The sequence below is a fragment of the Vombatus ursinus genome, unplaced genomic scaffold, assembly GCF_900497805.2.
Source record: "Vombatus ursinus unplaced genomic scaffold, bare-nosed wombat genome assembly UNPS02014810.1, whole genome shotgun sequence".
Taxonomy (NCBI): Eukaryota; Metazoa; Chordata; class Mammalia; order Diprotodontia; family Vombatidae; genus Vombatus; species Vombatus ursinus.
Window position 1 is genome coordinate 4085235 of NW_020954588.1, and position 14863 is coordinate 4100097.

General features: G+C 35.3%; 1 protein-coding gene across 1 annotated transcript in view; it reads left to right on the top strand.

Annotated features, from left to right (window-relative positions):
- DAW1 (dynein assembly factor with WD repeats 1) overlaps positions 1-5822 on the top strand; it is a 46676-nt gene extending 40854 nt beyond the window's left edge. Inside the window, exons 12-13 of the mRNA XM_027876132.1 lie at positions 2361-2523; positions 5450-5822. Coding sequence (XP_027731933.1) covers positions 2361-2523; positions 5450-5484 — 198 coding nt within the window. The 3' untranslated portion in view covers positions 5485-5822. The remainder of the gene's footprint in view (positions 1-2360; positions 2524-5449) is intronic.
- The last annotated feature ends 9041 nt before the right edge of the window (positions 5823-14863 follow it).

Here is a 14863-nt window from a genome sequence, read left to right on the forward strand (position 1 = left end):
TGGTGTACCAAAAGTACTTGGTGAAGCAATATAATGAGCTCTTACGCAGCTTTTCCAATTTACAGCAAATACATGATTGAATAATTTTTTAGAAATCATGCTATGTGGTAAATATTCTGCTTATTGAATTAATACTGGATTTGTATCATTGAACTAATAACCACTAATTAATAGTAAGTTAAAACAATAGGTATCCTCAAATTCTTCAATTTTAAGAAATGCCAAAGATTATTTTTATATTCTCTACTAATGACCAAACCAAGTAAAACACATGTTATAGTGCTTTGCTGTCCATTTATTCAGCCATGGTCCAGGTCTGTGCTGATTTTTATTATGCTTTAGGACTTGGTGCTTATCCCCAACTAGGCTCATCCTGATTTCTTCTCCCTTGTCAGTTTTGCATTGAGACATTTAATATTTGTTGAACTGAGCCTCTAAGACACTGTGTTGGTCAAACACTCTTGCTCTGTTTGAGGGCTTCTCCACAGGTCCAGGCCAGCTACCTTGAGTACACCTCTCAATCCCTGATTCATACTGTTGTTCACAATTATTGCTCCTAATAATAGCATTCCAAGCTATGAAGGTGGGGTTTTAGGGGGAAAATTGAGCAAGTGTATGGGGACCAGTTTGAGAAAAGAAATGTATGGGTGTGAAAGGAAAATGTGACTATGAAAAGTAGCTCATAGGACAACCTAAGCCATGTTTCAGAAGATCCGATCAGTTCTGTATTTATACAATATAGAGTTTGTCTGACCAAAGGAGCTGAACAGGACTATTCTTGTGGATTAAAACAAATATTTTCACTCTTACTTTTGCTTTTCATATTTATAAATTGAGTCACAACTACCTAACAAAAAGACAGTTTGTCTACATATATATATACATATATATATATATATATATATATACACTTGCCGCAGATTATCCTACTAGTGTTTTGTTGTATATGCCAGCATTTCTCTCTGAAATCTTATGTTGAAGGAGTAAGTCAGAAATAATGACCAAATATCTTTAAACAGTTATGCTCTAAGTATGCCAGGTTTTTCTGCTGTATTGGAAAGGCAAATAATTTCAACTTGGCTCAAGTTTGAAATTTCATAACCTTTACTTTTCTTATTGTGTGTGTAAATTAGTATTGATATTTTAAAATAAAGTATTCTGGGATGAAAGGCCGGAAATCTTTCTTAATATGCATAGACTTGGTAAGGATAAGAATATATTTATCATAAAGAAGAAATGCTTAACAATTTTATTAGCTGCTATTAATGGAGAAAATGTTTCTGACAGTATTTATAATAAAAGGATTTTTAAGGCCTCTGCTTACAAATAATTAAGAGTCAGAGGTCTGAGATCCAGAACTAGCTAATCCATCTTCATTTTATTTTTCAAGTTGAAAATATATTTTATAATTCATTATATGACTATTAAATAGTAAAATGTTGCCTATAATAGACTATATCTAAAAGAAAACAGAGCAAAAATATGGGAAGTGTTTGTTATAACTGAAAACTATATATACAGTTACTTTCACTTTCAATTGTAGCCTGGTAGAAATATGAAGCAACAAAATTAACATTCATAGCAATGGTGTATACTATTTAAGAGAATATAATCAGGAAGAGGACCTGGGTTTGGTAATCTTAGGTTATCAAAATACATATTGGAGAACAAGTTGTGGTATATGAATCTAGTGGAATACTATTGTGCTATAAAAAATGATGAGCAGAGGGACTTCAGAAAAACCTGGAAAGACATATATGAACTGGTGCTGAGTGAAATGAGCAGAACCAGGACAACATTGTACAAAATAACAGCCACATTGTGTGATTGATGACTGACTTTGATAGACTTGGCTTTTCTCAGCAATGCAAGGATCTGAGACAACTCCAAAAGACTCACAATGGAAAATGCTATCCACATCCAGAGAAAGAACTATGGAGTCTGCTTGTAGATTGAAGCATACTATTTGCTCTCCTTTTCCTTTGTTGTTTTGTTTTATTACTTCATTCTCGTGGTTCCTCCCATTAGTTTTAATGTTCTTTACATCATGACTAATGGGAAAAGTAATATGAATGTATAAGTAGAGCCTATATCAGATTGCACGCTGTCTTGGGGGAAGGAGAGGAGAAGGAGGGGGAGAAAAATTAAAACTTACGGATGCCAGTAAATATTATGGATGTGAATGTTGAAAACTAAAAATAAATAAATTACTTATTAAAAATACATATTAGAAAAACACTTCCAATCATTACATGTACCCTAGAACCACACCCTTATAACTTGGAATGTTGTTGTTAGGAGCATTGTGTGCTTTCCCTTTAGTAATAATCACATTTAGTGCTTTTTTTTTCCTTTTTCAGATTTCCTTCAATCCTCAAGGGAATCGTCTTCTGACAGGCAGCTCTGATAAAACAGCTAGAATATGGGACTCTCATACAGGACAGTGCCTCCAGATTCTAGAGGGCCACACAGATGAAATCTTCTCTTGTGCTTTCAACTATAAAGGCAATATAATCATTACAGGTAAGTTAAGAATACAAATCATTGATTTAATTTTAAAATAAGCTTTCTTTATCAATTCACATTATGGTGTTCTTGACTGAAATATGAGGCTTATTTCCAAGAGGAACTAGCTAAAATGCCTTCCCCATAACTATACCTTCATGATATGCCATTTTAATTTCATTAGTTAATTTTAATAACAGCATGATCTGGTTGCTAAAGTGCTAAACTGGAGAAAACTTCACAACTGGCTTACTGCGTGACATTGGGTAAATTATTTGCAAGGCAAATTTCCCTGACATAAAAAAGTTGGCTTACCCTAACTTTTGCCAGCTACTTAAATATTCATAAACCTTTCTCAAAATTCCACTTATCTAGTGGGAATTCCTTACCTGATGCTAATGAACACTTATTCCCTGAAGTAGTTGTATTATTCCTGTGTTAGCATCCAGCCTCACACATAGATGAAGCAGAGGACAGCCTATCTGATGTGGTTTGGGGGCAACGTCAAACAAACATCCAGTCCACAACCCTCACTCCTGCTGGCTTGTTATAATTCCTGAAATCCCATCACTGAGATGACAAAATCTTCCCCCAGAAGTGCTATGTGAAAGTATAAATAAATACCTGAAGTAATGGTGACATATTAAGCCACCATGACAATAAAGCTAGAAGAGATTTTCTCATTTTACAAATGAGGAAACTGAAGCTGAAACATTTTTGTGGTTTGCCCAGGCCTCAAAATCAGGCTTTCTAAATCCAGGTCCAGGGCTCTTCCCAGGGGTCATGTAATATGAATGTGAATTAGTTTATCATATTATCAAAGGATTAAGGGAAAAGGACCTAGAAAGGGTTAATTTTTATGAAAAAAAGTAATGTTAGGATTTATGGGATGGGGGGGGGTGTCACTCCACTAGGGGATTCTGGCCATTTAGAAAGGGTCCTACAAGAGCCTTGGCTGCTATGGTGGGGTGCATATGGTGAGTAGAGGCCAGGCTTTGCTTCATGATTCCAAGTTGCTTTTTTCAAACCTTAGGTTTCAGTAGAATAGGGAGCTCTAAACTGCCAGCAAACAACTTCTCCCAATGTAGATCAGCACTTTTTTCTGCAACTTTTAGTCTTAGAGACTTGCTTGGGGCCATTGAGAGATTAAGTGACTTGCCAAGGGTCCCAAGTGTCAAAATTGGGACTTAATGAAGCTCTCCCTCATTCCAAGGCCAGTGGCACATTCACTAGTCACAAGTTTAACTAGTTAAAATGTGAGCAATTCAAACAAAGAGTTTCCTTTTTCATTATTTTGATTTTTAAAAACCTTCAATACATTTTAAAGTACAGAATTCATTCAGAACAAGCATTGGTATAGACATAACCACAGATTAATTTCTTTGGATGTGATTTGATTATCTTTAGATTAATTTCTTTGGATGTGATTTGATTCTCTTTAGGCTCTACACCTATTGATCTCTGTTAACTTACCTAGCTATGTGATGATAATGGGGATCATTCTTCATTTTGTCAGGGTTTGAAAATTATGAGTGACTGAAATTGCCTCTGAATTGAGGATTTTTGTATATTTAAACTCAGAAAGGCAGAATAGGACCTTGCCCATGGGGCTTGCAGAAAAAAGGCACTGGCCACTGAAGTCCATTCCCAGCACCTACAGACTTTCTTCTTTTACTATAAAGGTTTGTGTCTACTACTACTACCAGCTAATAAATAGCCTCAGGACAGGTAGCATAGTCATTTCATCTCAATGAGAAAGAGTTCTCACCAGCTCCTTTTCTAAAAGTAGTTTTGACTTTCTGGGTAGGAGAATAAGAGAGCAAGATTATACTGGGGTACCTTAGGTGGGTGTAGGGTGAGCGGGGCTAGGCGCAAGGAAAGGGGGATGAGAAGAGAGGCTTAGAAGAGACATGTCAAAGAGACCACAGGATAAACCTAATTCACAGGTAGGTAATATTAGGAACCTGTGGAAGGGAAAGATTTCTCTCTTTGGAAACTATGCATATTTAAGGGGGATTATAGGAAAACACTGGGGATTACATTGACTAACACCATGCATTTTGTGAGAACACCAGCTAGGATTTAAAATTCAGTCAATGTTTTCAATGCAGCTAATAATAATAATTGAAGCTAACATTTATATAGCACTATGTGCTAGGCACATTTTATTTATAATCTCATTTGATCCTCATGGCAATCCAGAGAGGTAGGTACTATTGTTATCCTCATTTTACAGATGAAGAAACTGAAGCAAATGGGTTAAGTGACTTATCAAGGTTATATAGCTAATAAGTGTCTGAGGCTGGATTTGAATTCAGGTCTTCCTGACTCCAGACCCAACCCTTAATCCACTGTACCACTCAACAGGTCGTGAATTCATTGTACCACTCAACAGGTCTATAGAGAAATTGACCTCATGGTTTTGGTTTTGTTAGTATTGACCAACTGAGCTAATTAAAATAATGCAAAATATTTAATATGTCACAAATCCCTGACATTCTCAGGGAATTAATAGTCTTTATTTTGAATTAATAGTTATTAATAATAGTCATTAATTTAAAGCTCTGGCTCATTTAGTAGTTCAGTTGTTTCAGTTGTCTCTGAGTCTTCATGACTCCATTTGAGTTTTTTTTTTTTTGGACTGGTTTGCCATTTCTTTCTCCAGCTCATTTTACAAATGAGGAAACTGAGGCAAACAGGGTTAAATGACTTGACCAGACTCACATAGCTAGTAAATGTCTGAGACTGGATATGAACTCAGGAAGATGAGGCTTTCTTGCTCCAGGCTAGGTGCTCTATCCACTGAACCACCTAGCTGCCCTGGTAGTATTTAGTGTAGTATTCAATACTTTATCATAACTAAGAAAAAGTCTGAAGTGTAAAAGATAAGAATATAAACTCATGAAAAGTAACAATAAATAACAATATGCCATTTGTATTACAGGCAGCAAGGATAATACCTGTAGGATATGGCGCTGACTGGTGAAATGTGTTTAAGAACATAAGCTTCTCAAAACGCAAGCAAGGTTTTTCTGATGCATCATTTACTTTCTCTTTTCAGTATTTCTCTGAAGCAGGCTACTTACATGTATTGTACTTAGCTTGACAGGTATGACTAAAAAGACTAAATAAGTAGGCTTGGTAGCTGTGTGTATGTTATTGGATGAGAATTACTGAAAACAACAGACTAATGGAATGTTTTGACATGGGTCACTACTTTCTTTTTCTTCTTTTTAAAAATGGTTATGAATAGCATCATGTTACTGTTCAATGAAAACTGGCTAATGTAGCTGAGTCTCTTGAAGATTCTGTTTTCAAGTACCATTGTAACACTTTGTTTAATAAAATTTTTAAAGAAAACATTACATGGGTATATTCATACTACTCACTGGGGAAAGGTATTGATTTGAAAGCAGGAAATTTTATTTGCAGTTTGCAGCTAAGAGCCAGGGATTCTACAAATAGTATTAGGTTACTCATATAGCCTACAGAGAGCAGCGGTTTCCAACCTTTCGGTTTCTCTTTAGGATAGTATATGTGGAAAATAGAATATCCTCCATTATTAAGTAAACATACTCTTTATTGACAGTGGATCAGTAAGAATATAGGAAGGTTCAGCTGTATAGACATAGTGAATAGAATTTGAGATTTATGACATTAAAAGCTGGATGTTTAGGTCAATTATCCAGAAATGTAAGTGGTTAACTTGAGAATATAAGCAGGCGTCAGATGAGTTCAGTTAAAATACAAACAAACTAGAGTTCTAATAAGACAGTCATTTGGATTTTAGTTTGAGAGCTGCTAGTTAGCATCCTTTCTGCAATATACAAAGCCCACATTAGGACAAGTGATACACAAATACAAAGACAGAAACATTGGGATCTCACCAAGGAAATTTTTAATTAAGCAAGATTTACCTGCAGTGAGAAAATTCTAGCCAATCTTAACAGCTTTTATTGAAATAATCATAATAATTCAAATTTGTATAGTACTTTAAGGTTTTCAAAGTCCTTTACCCATAATAATCTTGTGAGGTAGGTAATTCTATATAGTTCAGGGAAAGAATTGAGCCTTGGATGGACCATGGATGCCTTTCCCGCTGGGAGCTGGTCCCAGTAATTTGAAAAGTGGTATACTTTAGACCAAGAAATTCAAATTCTGGTTGAGAGTTTTCAGGGGAACCACAAGTAAGTTGACTACAAAGGAAATGGCATAATGTCCAAGTAGGCCAGTAGTTACTTGCACTGCCAATGGGCCTACCAACATTACGGTAAGAACCATAATAAGCACCAGTGTGACCCAGTTCCTCATAGGTCACTTTCCAGGGTTCTTCCCATGTAGGACATGGAGAGTGAATGTTGGCCCTGTGCTATTGAACATCCTTTTAAATGCCTATTAAAAACAAATAATATTTTTCTGAAGGATTAAAAAGAGAAATGCCAGAACTATATGGATATTGACTTTACATTGAATTATACTCATCAATCATACAATACTTATTGTGCTCATGCTATATGAAAGACACTGTGCTAGGTAAGCTTTTATACTTTCAGCTAGAGTTGTTTACTGCATAACTTGGTAATTTTGTTCAAAATAATTATTGAAGTTCAAAAATATTTTCATATTGGTAGTCTGTCTGGTTTTGGCCAGTTTGAAATGGTCTGAACATGTTTAGGCCAGTTTGAACTGTTTTTGGCTGGTTGGTTTCAGCCAGGTTAAACTCGTCTGAACTAGTTTAAACTGGTTTTGGCTGGTTTGAACTGGTTTGAACTTTTTTGGGGGGTCTGGTTTTGGACTGTTTAAACTGGTTTTTGCCAGTTTGAATTGGTTTGAACTGGTTTTGGATAGTCTGAACCAGTTTAAACTGGTTTTAGCTGGTTTAAACTTGTCCCAACAGTTTTAAACTGGTTTTGGATGATTTGAACCAGTTTAGACTGGTTTTGACAGGTTTTTTCTTAAATTGGTTGGTTTAGACCAGTTAAAACCAGCTGTAATCTACCAAAATTGGTTCAAATCAGTTTGATTGAACTAGTTTACTACATCATAGTACAGAAGTGCTTATCTTATTGTGGAAAAACAACATATGTAAGATAGCTTAATCACAAAATGGAGACATATAGCAAAAATGGAATCAGTTATGCTAACTTGACAAACTGTCTCATTAAGGTTATATAATTTATTTTACTAGAAGGTATTATAACTTATTCATTATCAGTTATGCTAAATTGCCAAACTGTCTCATAAAGATTATAGAATTTACCCTCATTACATTTCCCTTCATTTGTTGTCTTCCTTTATTAGAATGGAAGCATCTTGAGAGTGGGGATAATCTCGCTTTATTGTTTGTGTATCCCTACTGCTTAGTATAGTGCCTAGCTTGTAGTAAATGCTTTATCTATCTAATCTCTATTTTTTAAATGTCTTAAGTAGTTCTTTTCAGGAAAAGTGAGCTTTCAGATAGATTGGATTTTCTTTAAGTGTAACATTTTAGAGAATCATCTAATTTCTCATTGAGAGATGAAAAACAAGTGCAATTTAACATATCAAAATGGAAACTTCCTTCATTTCCTCTTCAATTCACAGCTGGGAAATTGAACTCAAACCTGAAAGGAACATGTCTGGATGATAGAAAAACCACTTGAACAAAATTATTTTGCTTCCTTTCTATATCTTTCATTCATTTCTACACTAATTACTCTGTACTTCCTACTCTGTGCCACATACTTTTTATACTCACACATACTTTTTATATTCCAGTTAAATTGACCTCATTATTCTTTGCCGTACATGATATCCCATTTCCCACCTCAGTGTACCCGAGATAAGACTGATCTTCATCTTCATCTATACCTCTAGGAATACCCTACTGACTCTCTTTTCAATTGACTTTCCAGGGTTTGTTCCCTTGTTTTTAAATTCTGTCTCTCAGTTTTAGGGCAGTCAGGTGGCTCAGTGGATAGACTACTGGGCCTGCAGTCAGGAAGACTCATCTTCTTGAGTTCAAATTCCCCTAAATTCCCCTAAGTGGGATCATTTGTCTCAGTTTACATTCACTTTCCCCTTTCCAGATTGGGGCTGTATATTCATTCCCTGAAACTCTTCCCCAAGGTAGGGTTAGGAATATATTAGGAATTTAAGTAGTGTCAATTTTCCATCACTCTGTCAAGCCTGGGCTGGCTGTAGGCTGAAACAACTCCTTCATACTTGCATTATTCACAAATGTACTCCTAACTTCTGAGATGTAGGCCATGGCACCAAATAGCCTGGAAACAGTTGCTGAATAAGAAAAACCATTAATGATCCTGTTTATTATGTACCTGGCACTGTGCTAAGCAATTAGCATCTACCTCATTGCTCATTAAATTCAGTTAAATATTAACTATCCTTTGAGCATAACATTGTGTTAGGTAGTTGAGACAATAATCTTGCCCTCATAGATCTTAGAGTTTACTTGTAGGCATCAAAGACTTGGGAATCTCAGAGAAGAATTTGGGTAACAGTTCCTGGAATCTGGAAGTGGATCAATAGATTATTATTAGACAATAGACAATTAACTTGTCCACCTAGTGCCACCTTCTGGTGTAATTTAGTACTGCTTTTCTTCAATATGTTAGACCTGAGTTCCTCCAATCCCATTCCCCAAGATGTCATCTAATTAGCACTCCCGCCTCCAGGTAGCACTATATCTAAACCAAACAAGTGTCAGATTTCCTAACCATTGTCATTCAGTAATCTCTTACCTCAGGAGGATCAGTGGAAAACATACATTAAAGCTCCTTTTTAACATTCAAAATTTGATGAGGGGTTGCAAAGATAGGAAATAAGTGATACCATCATAAATTAGAAAAGCTCTCTGCAATATGCAGAAACTCATTTTCTCACCTTCTTAAACTAGACTATTATATTTCTATTTCTGCACAAAGATAATCAATTAATAAACAAGCATTTTTTTAAGTGACTACTCTGTGTCAAGCACTATGCTAGGGGCACAAAGACAAAAATGAAATTGTTTTTGCCCTCAAGGGATTTATATTCTATAAAGGAGACTATATATAAATGGGTAGCAAAGGGTCTCTTGTTCACTATCTGGACTAGAGTCTAGCTAGGTCTTCCTCTCAGGATTCTAGGGCTGCCCATGATGGGTTGGGTGCCTTTTCTCTAATGCTGTTGACTCAAGTCCCCTTGTAGTAAGCCTCTGCCCTGTTAGCCACCAGTGATTAGCTTGCCAGTTCAATTTAACCAATTAATATCAATCAACTGTTACTGAAGGATATTTACTTAACAGGTATAGTGAGAACAGAAGTATAAATATTTCTCCCCAACACTGAGGGCACACTCCCCTTTTTAATATCTTGGTCTATGAGGAGACCTAACGGAGTTTCACCAAATCCACGTCCAAATGAGGCATAACTGCTGGATGAACTCTCATCTCAGTTATTACTGGGCTGGGTCCTATGGCTCCTAACTTCACAGGGCCCCAAAATTGGACTGGCTGACTGCAAACCTCAGCAAGAACTATACTTCGATATCTGCTGGTGGTTCACCATCCTGACCTCTTGAAACTCACAAGGCTGTAATCATCTCCAAACTCCTTCACATAAAATGTAAGAAAAGAGATGAAGGCAAACCCAGACAGAACAAGGCATGTATTCAGGGGCCACATGTTGGAGTGGATGAGATGACCTCTCCTTGTACAGAATTGTTTCTCACCAGAACACTGCCTGACTGGGAAAAAGTCAGGACTCAAAAAAAGAGTAAGACCCACTAGTGCCTTTCAAATGCCCCCACATGCAGGCACAGCCTTTCAGAGACATCCCTTTTCACTATGTGGTTAGCAGATTGGAACCATTGACTGATCATCTGACAAACAAAGAACTATCCTTAATTAAGGGTATTCTATGATATAGTTCATTTGCCAGTGGAAAGTGGGCATATTTTCCAAGTATTGCCTGGTGTATGGATGATTTCATTACTTTCAATATTACCTTTTCTCATTAATCATATGTATCCTTTTAACTATAGCTCCAACAGTTCATTTGTTATATGCTTATCTTCAAACATAAGTGTAAAAGAGAGAATATTTGAAAGGAACAAATGTATGTACTCACTTTTTCTCATTTTGTTATGTGGCTTGAATTGGAGCTTAAGAGTTTAGGGAACTGATTTTTCTGTGCAGCTGCTTCCTGTGAAGTATAATGTGTTTTATCTTTGAAGCTCTTATCCTTTTCAATCATATTATAATCTTGTAAAAATTAGTCAAGATTTTAAGATGATACATTGAATAAAATCACTTATTCTCTATTGAAAAAGAAAAAGAAAAATTTTAAAGAATGAGATGCACCCATCATTTTTGTTTGTCCTTTTGTTTCATCAGGTGGCGCTGTTTATCTACTGGCATCATGGTAGGCTCCTAATGGGAGTAGTGTAACTTTGTACATTGCTTGGGATTGGTATGATAGAGGAAAGCTCTTACTACAGATCATCTTTATGGGGGAAATGGATAAAATATTAGGGTTGTAATGTGAATCCTTGACTTTAAAGAAGCAAGTGTAACAACTTATTAATATAGAGAGTCTATAGAAATATTTTTATCTTTATTGCTGTGGACAGATTTCAGTAGGCAAGTGGGTGGAGGTGGAGGATAGGAAAAGATCAATCTGCTTATGTTTTTAAAACTTCTTTTTACAACTCAGAGTGATTGATAACCATGATATCACCTACTTTACATCAGTAGGCTATCCAAGGAATCTAACATCAGACACAAATATAGTCTCAAAACAATATGGTTGCTACTGCATACAGTGCTATCTTAGTTCTGCCCATTTTGCTCTTCATTATTTCATGCAAGTCTATGTTTTTCTAAGATCATCAAACTCATCATTTCTTATAGCACAGTAGTATTCCATCACAATCATATACCACAACTTTTCAGCCATTTCTTAATTGACAGGCTTCCCTGAAGTTTCCAGTTCGTTGCCACCACAAAGAGAGCTGCTATCAATATTTTAGAACGTATAAGTTCTTTTCCTTTTTTCCCCAATCATCTTTGGAAATAGACTTAGTAGTGGTATTTCTGGGTCAACAGTTTAATAACTCATTAGGCCTAATTCCAGATTGCTGTCCAAAATGGTTGGATCAGTTCACGATTCCAGCAACAATGAATTAGTGCACCAATTTTTCCACCTTCCTCTCCAATATTTGTCTCTTTTTTCTTCAATCATTTTAGCCAATCTGATAGGTGTAATTTGTAAAAAAAATTATGAATAAACAAGAGATAGAGAGCAGAGTGAGGTATAAAATGTATAATTTTGATTACATTAAACTAAAAAAATTGTACAAATAAAACAAATGTAGCCAAAAGCATGAGGAAAGCAGGAAACAGGGAAAAATTTTATAGGCAGTTTCTCAGATAAAGGTTTCATATCTCAAATATATAAAGAACTATAAAATCTATAAGAATTCAAGTCAATAATCAATCAGTCAGTCAATAAATGGCCAAAGGATATGAATGGGCAGTTTTCAGATGAAGAAATCAAAATGATTTATAGTCATAGTCATTTGTAGTCTAACATACAACTATTAATAAAATTTTTGTAGTTAATAGCTTTTATTTTTATATCACCAACATTTCCCAATGTATCCCTCTCCCTTTTTGCCAGAGATCCATTCCTTTTTTGGAATAAAAAAAGGAGGGAAAGCAGCATAGCAAAGCTAAGAGCTATCATAAAAGTTTGATATTCTATGTAGTGTTCTGTGTCAGTGTGGTGTAGTGTCAAGAGAAACAGCCTTGAAGACAGGAAGATCTGGGTTCAAGTACTGTCTCTGATATATACTGGCTCACTCGAGGCAAATCATTTAACCTTTAAGTGCTCTAAGCAACTAAGATTGTAAATTGCAGAGAAGGTGCCAGACTAGTCTGGCATTGATAGAGGGAGTTTCTTTGCCTGTGACTTTTCTTTTTTTACTCAGTTCCTCAGTCAATTTGTCTGTTTTCCTGTGAGGAATTTGGTTGCTTTTCAATTATTGTTGTTCTTTTAATTGTTTTTTTTTCTATATGATGATAGTGAGTTTTTAATTTTTGTCATCTTGTCAGAAGTCTCCCTACTTAACCTTCAAAAATCAATTCAAATGGTGTCTTTTAAACTATGTGTGCCCCAATCCTATCAGCACTCATTAAATACTTTGTCACCTTTCTGATGTAATTATCATTTCTTACTGTATATTCTAATTATCCTTTTTTTTACATTTTATCTGTCTGTTACACTTTGAGCTCCATGAGGGGAGGGAGGATTATGTCTTATTCAAGTTCCCTCTGTGACCTGAGTACAGGGCTCTGCTTATTGAAGGCATTTAGTGTATTTTTGTCAAATTAAACTGAACTGAACTGAATTGAATTACAGGTTACCACAGGGGAACCACATAGTATGACAAAGATGCCCATTGCTCCTGGTCAGGGAACCGGGGGTGGGCTAGATTGCTTTGATCTCTATAGTTTTTTCTTGAACTGGTCTAGAGCAAGCTATGAGAAATGGGGGTGTCCACATTTCCTTCTTGGACTCTGCTTTGGGCTGCTGCTTCTCAGGGTTTGGTAATATAGTGTGATTCACCCATCATGATTATGGTCAGAGTGGGGGTGACCAAAAATCCTGACCTCACTAGCACATTCTGGCAGGCCATCAGTATTTCAGTAACTGAGTTAGCCTCAACCAAGAGGTTGGGCAGTTGTAGGTCACGTACAGAGTTTCCTAATAATTACAACTTTCCAACAATGGAATAAATCACCTTGGAAAGTAATGAGTTCCTTATTGCCATCACTGGAATTGTTTAAGCAGAAGTTGGATAATGACATATGAGATATCTTGAAGAAAGGACTGATGCATTAAAGGCTGGAGTAGATGGTATGCAATATCAACTCTCAGATCCTGATTCTAGAAGATATTCTCTGGAAAATAAATATTAGAGGCTTGAAGAAATCTATTATATATTCTATGAAAAACTAAATAATAAAAATATTTCACAATGAGCTCAGATGCATTTATTCAAGTTCGAGAAACTCAAGTAATTTGAATGGATACCTATTAAATTCTCAACATACATCATGCATAATGTATATACAATACATGCATACACAGATGCTTACACATGCATACATATATACATGTCTATGTATACACATATAAACACACATACACACATACACACATACTGAGGGATGTTGAACCCTGGAGATTCTCTTTCTAACTATATATCTAATCTAGAGAACACATCATTCCCTTTGAATGGCTAAACCAAATGCTTTTTAAGACTCTTTTATCCCCTAATTGATACTATTTGGCAATATTGCATCTTTCAAGGAGTCTTAAATAATTTTGACATATGAATGAGAAACACCTTGTTGGAAGAGAATATTTTGGAAGTATTTTGTTCTACCAAATTAAATATTTAAAAATATAAACAGATATCAGGCAAGCAAGCAAATGAGTGAAAAAAAGTTTTTATTAAGCTCTTACTATGTGGTAGGCATTGTGCTAAGTGCTTTTTAGAAATATTATTTCATTTGATCCCATAAGAACCCTGGGAGGTAGGTGCTATTATTATCCTCATTTTACAGTTGAAGAAATTGAGGCAAATGGAAATTAAGTGACTTGCCCAGAGTCACACAGATAGTATCTGAACCAGATTTTCATTCAGGACTTCTTGACTCCATGCTAAACTTATGTTATCTATGCACAGTAGGATTTTAAAATTTTCTGTATCTATTTATAAATTGTATAATGATATATGCTCTAGTAGGAGAGTAGGCTGGATTTCCTTTAAGTACGTTGATCCCAAACTTTTCCAGGGCAGCCATGTCTATTTCAAAACAAGCTGCATGCCAGACTTCTCTACTATCCCAACTCCTTCCTTCCACCCCTTTCTCCTTTCAACTTTCCTTTACATGGTGTCTTCCCCTATTAGAAAGTAAATTCCTTGAAGTCAGAGACTTTTTTATTGTATTGGTAATATTATATATATATATATATATGCATAGTAAGCATTTAATAAGTGCTTGTTGACTATTTGAATAGTAAATTTGAATTATGTTCAAGGCATTAGGTTGGATACTAAAACTTATACATTATATTAATGCATCTGAGTAGTATATTTTGAAACTGGTTATACAATAATCAATAATTATATTTTAAAAACAAATATTTAGCTTGTCCCAAGAGAATTAAGAAAATAACATACATATATTTAAACTGATTCAGTCAATTTACTTAGAGAACAGTTTAATTTCCCTCTCCTATACATAGCAGGAATATATGAAGACTAAAATTCACTTAGATGATTAATTCTTTATTATATTGCCAATTTT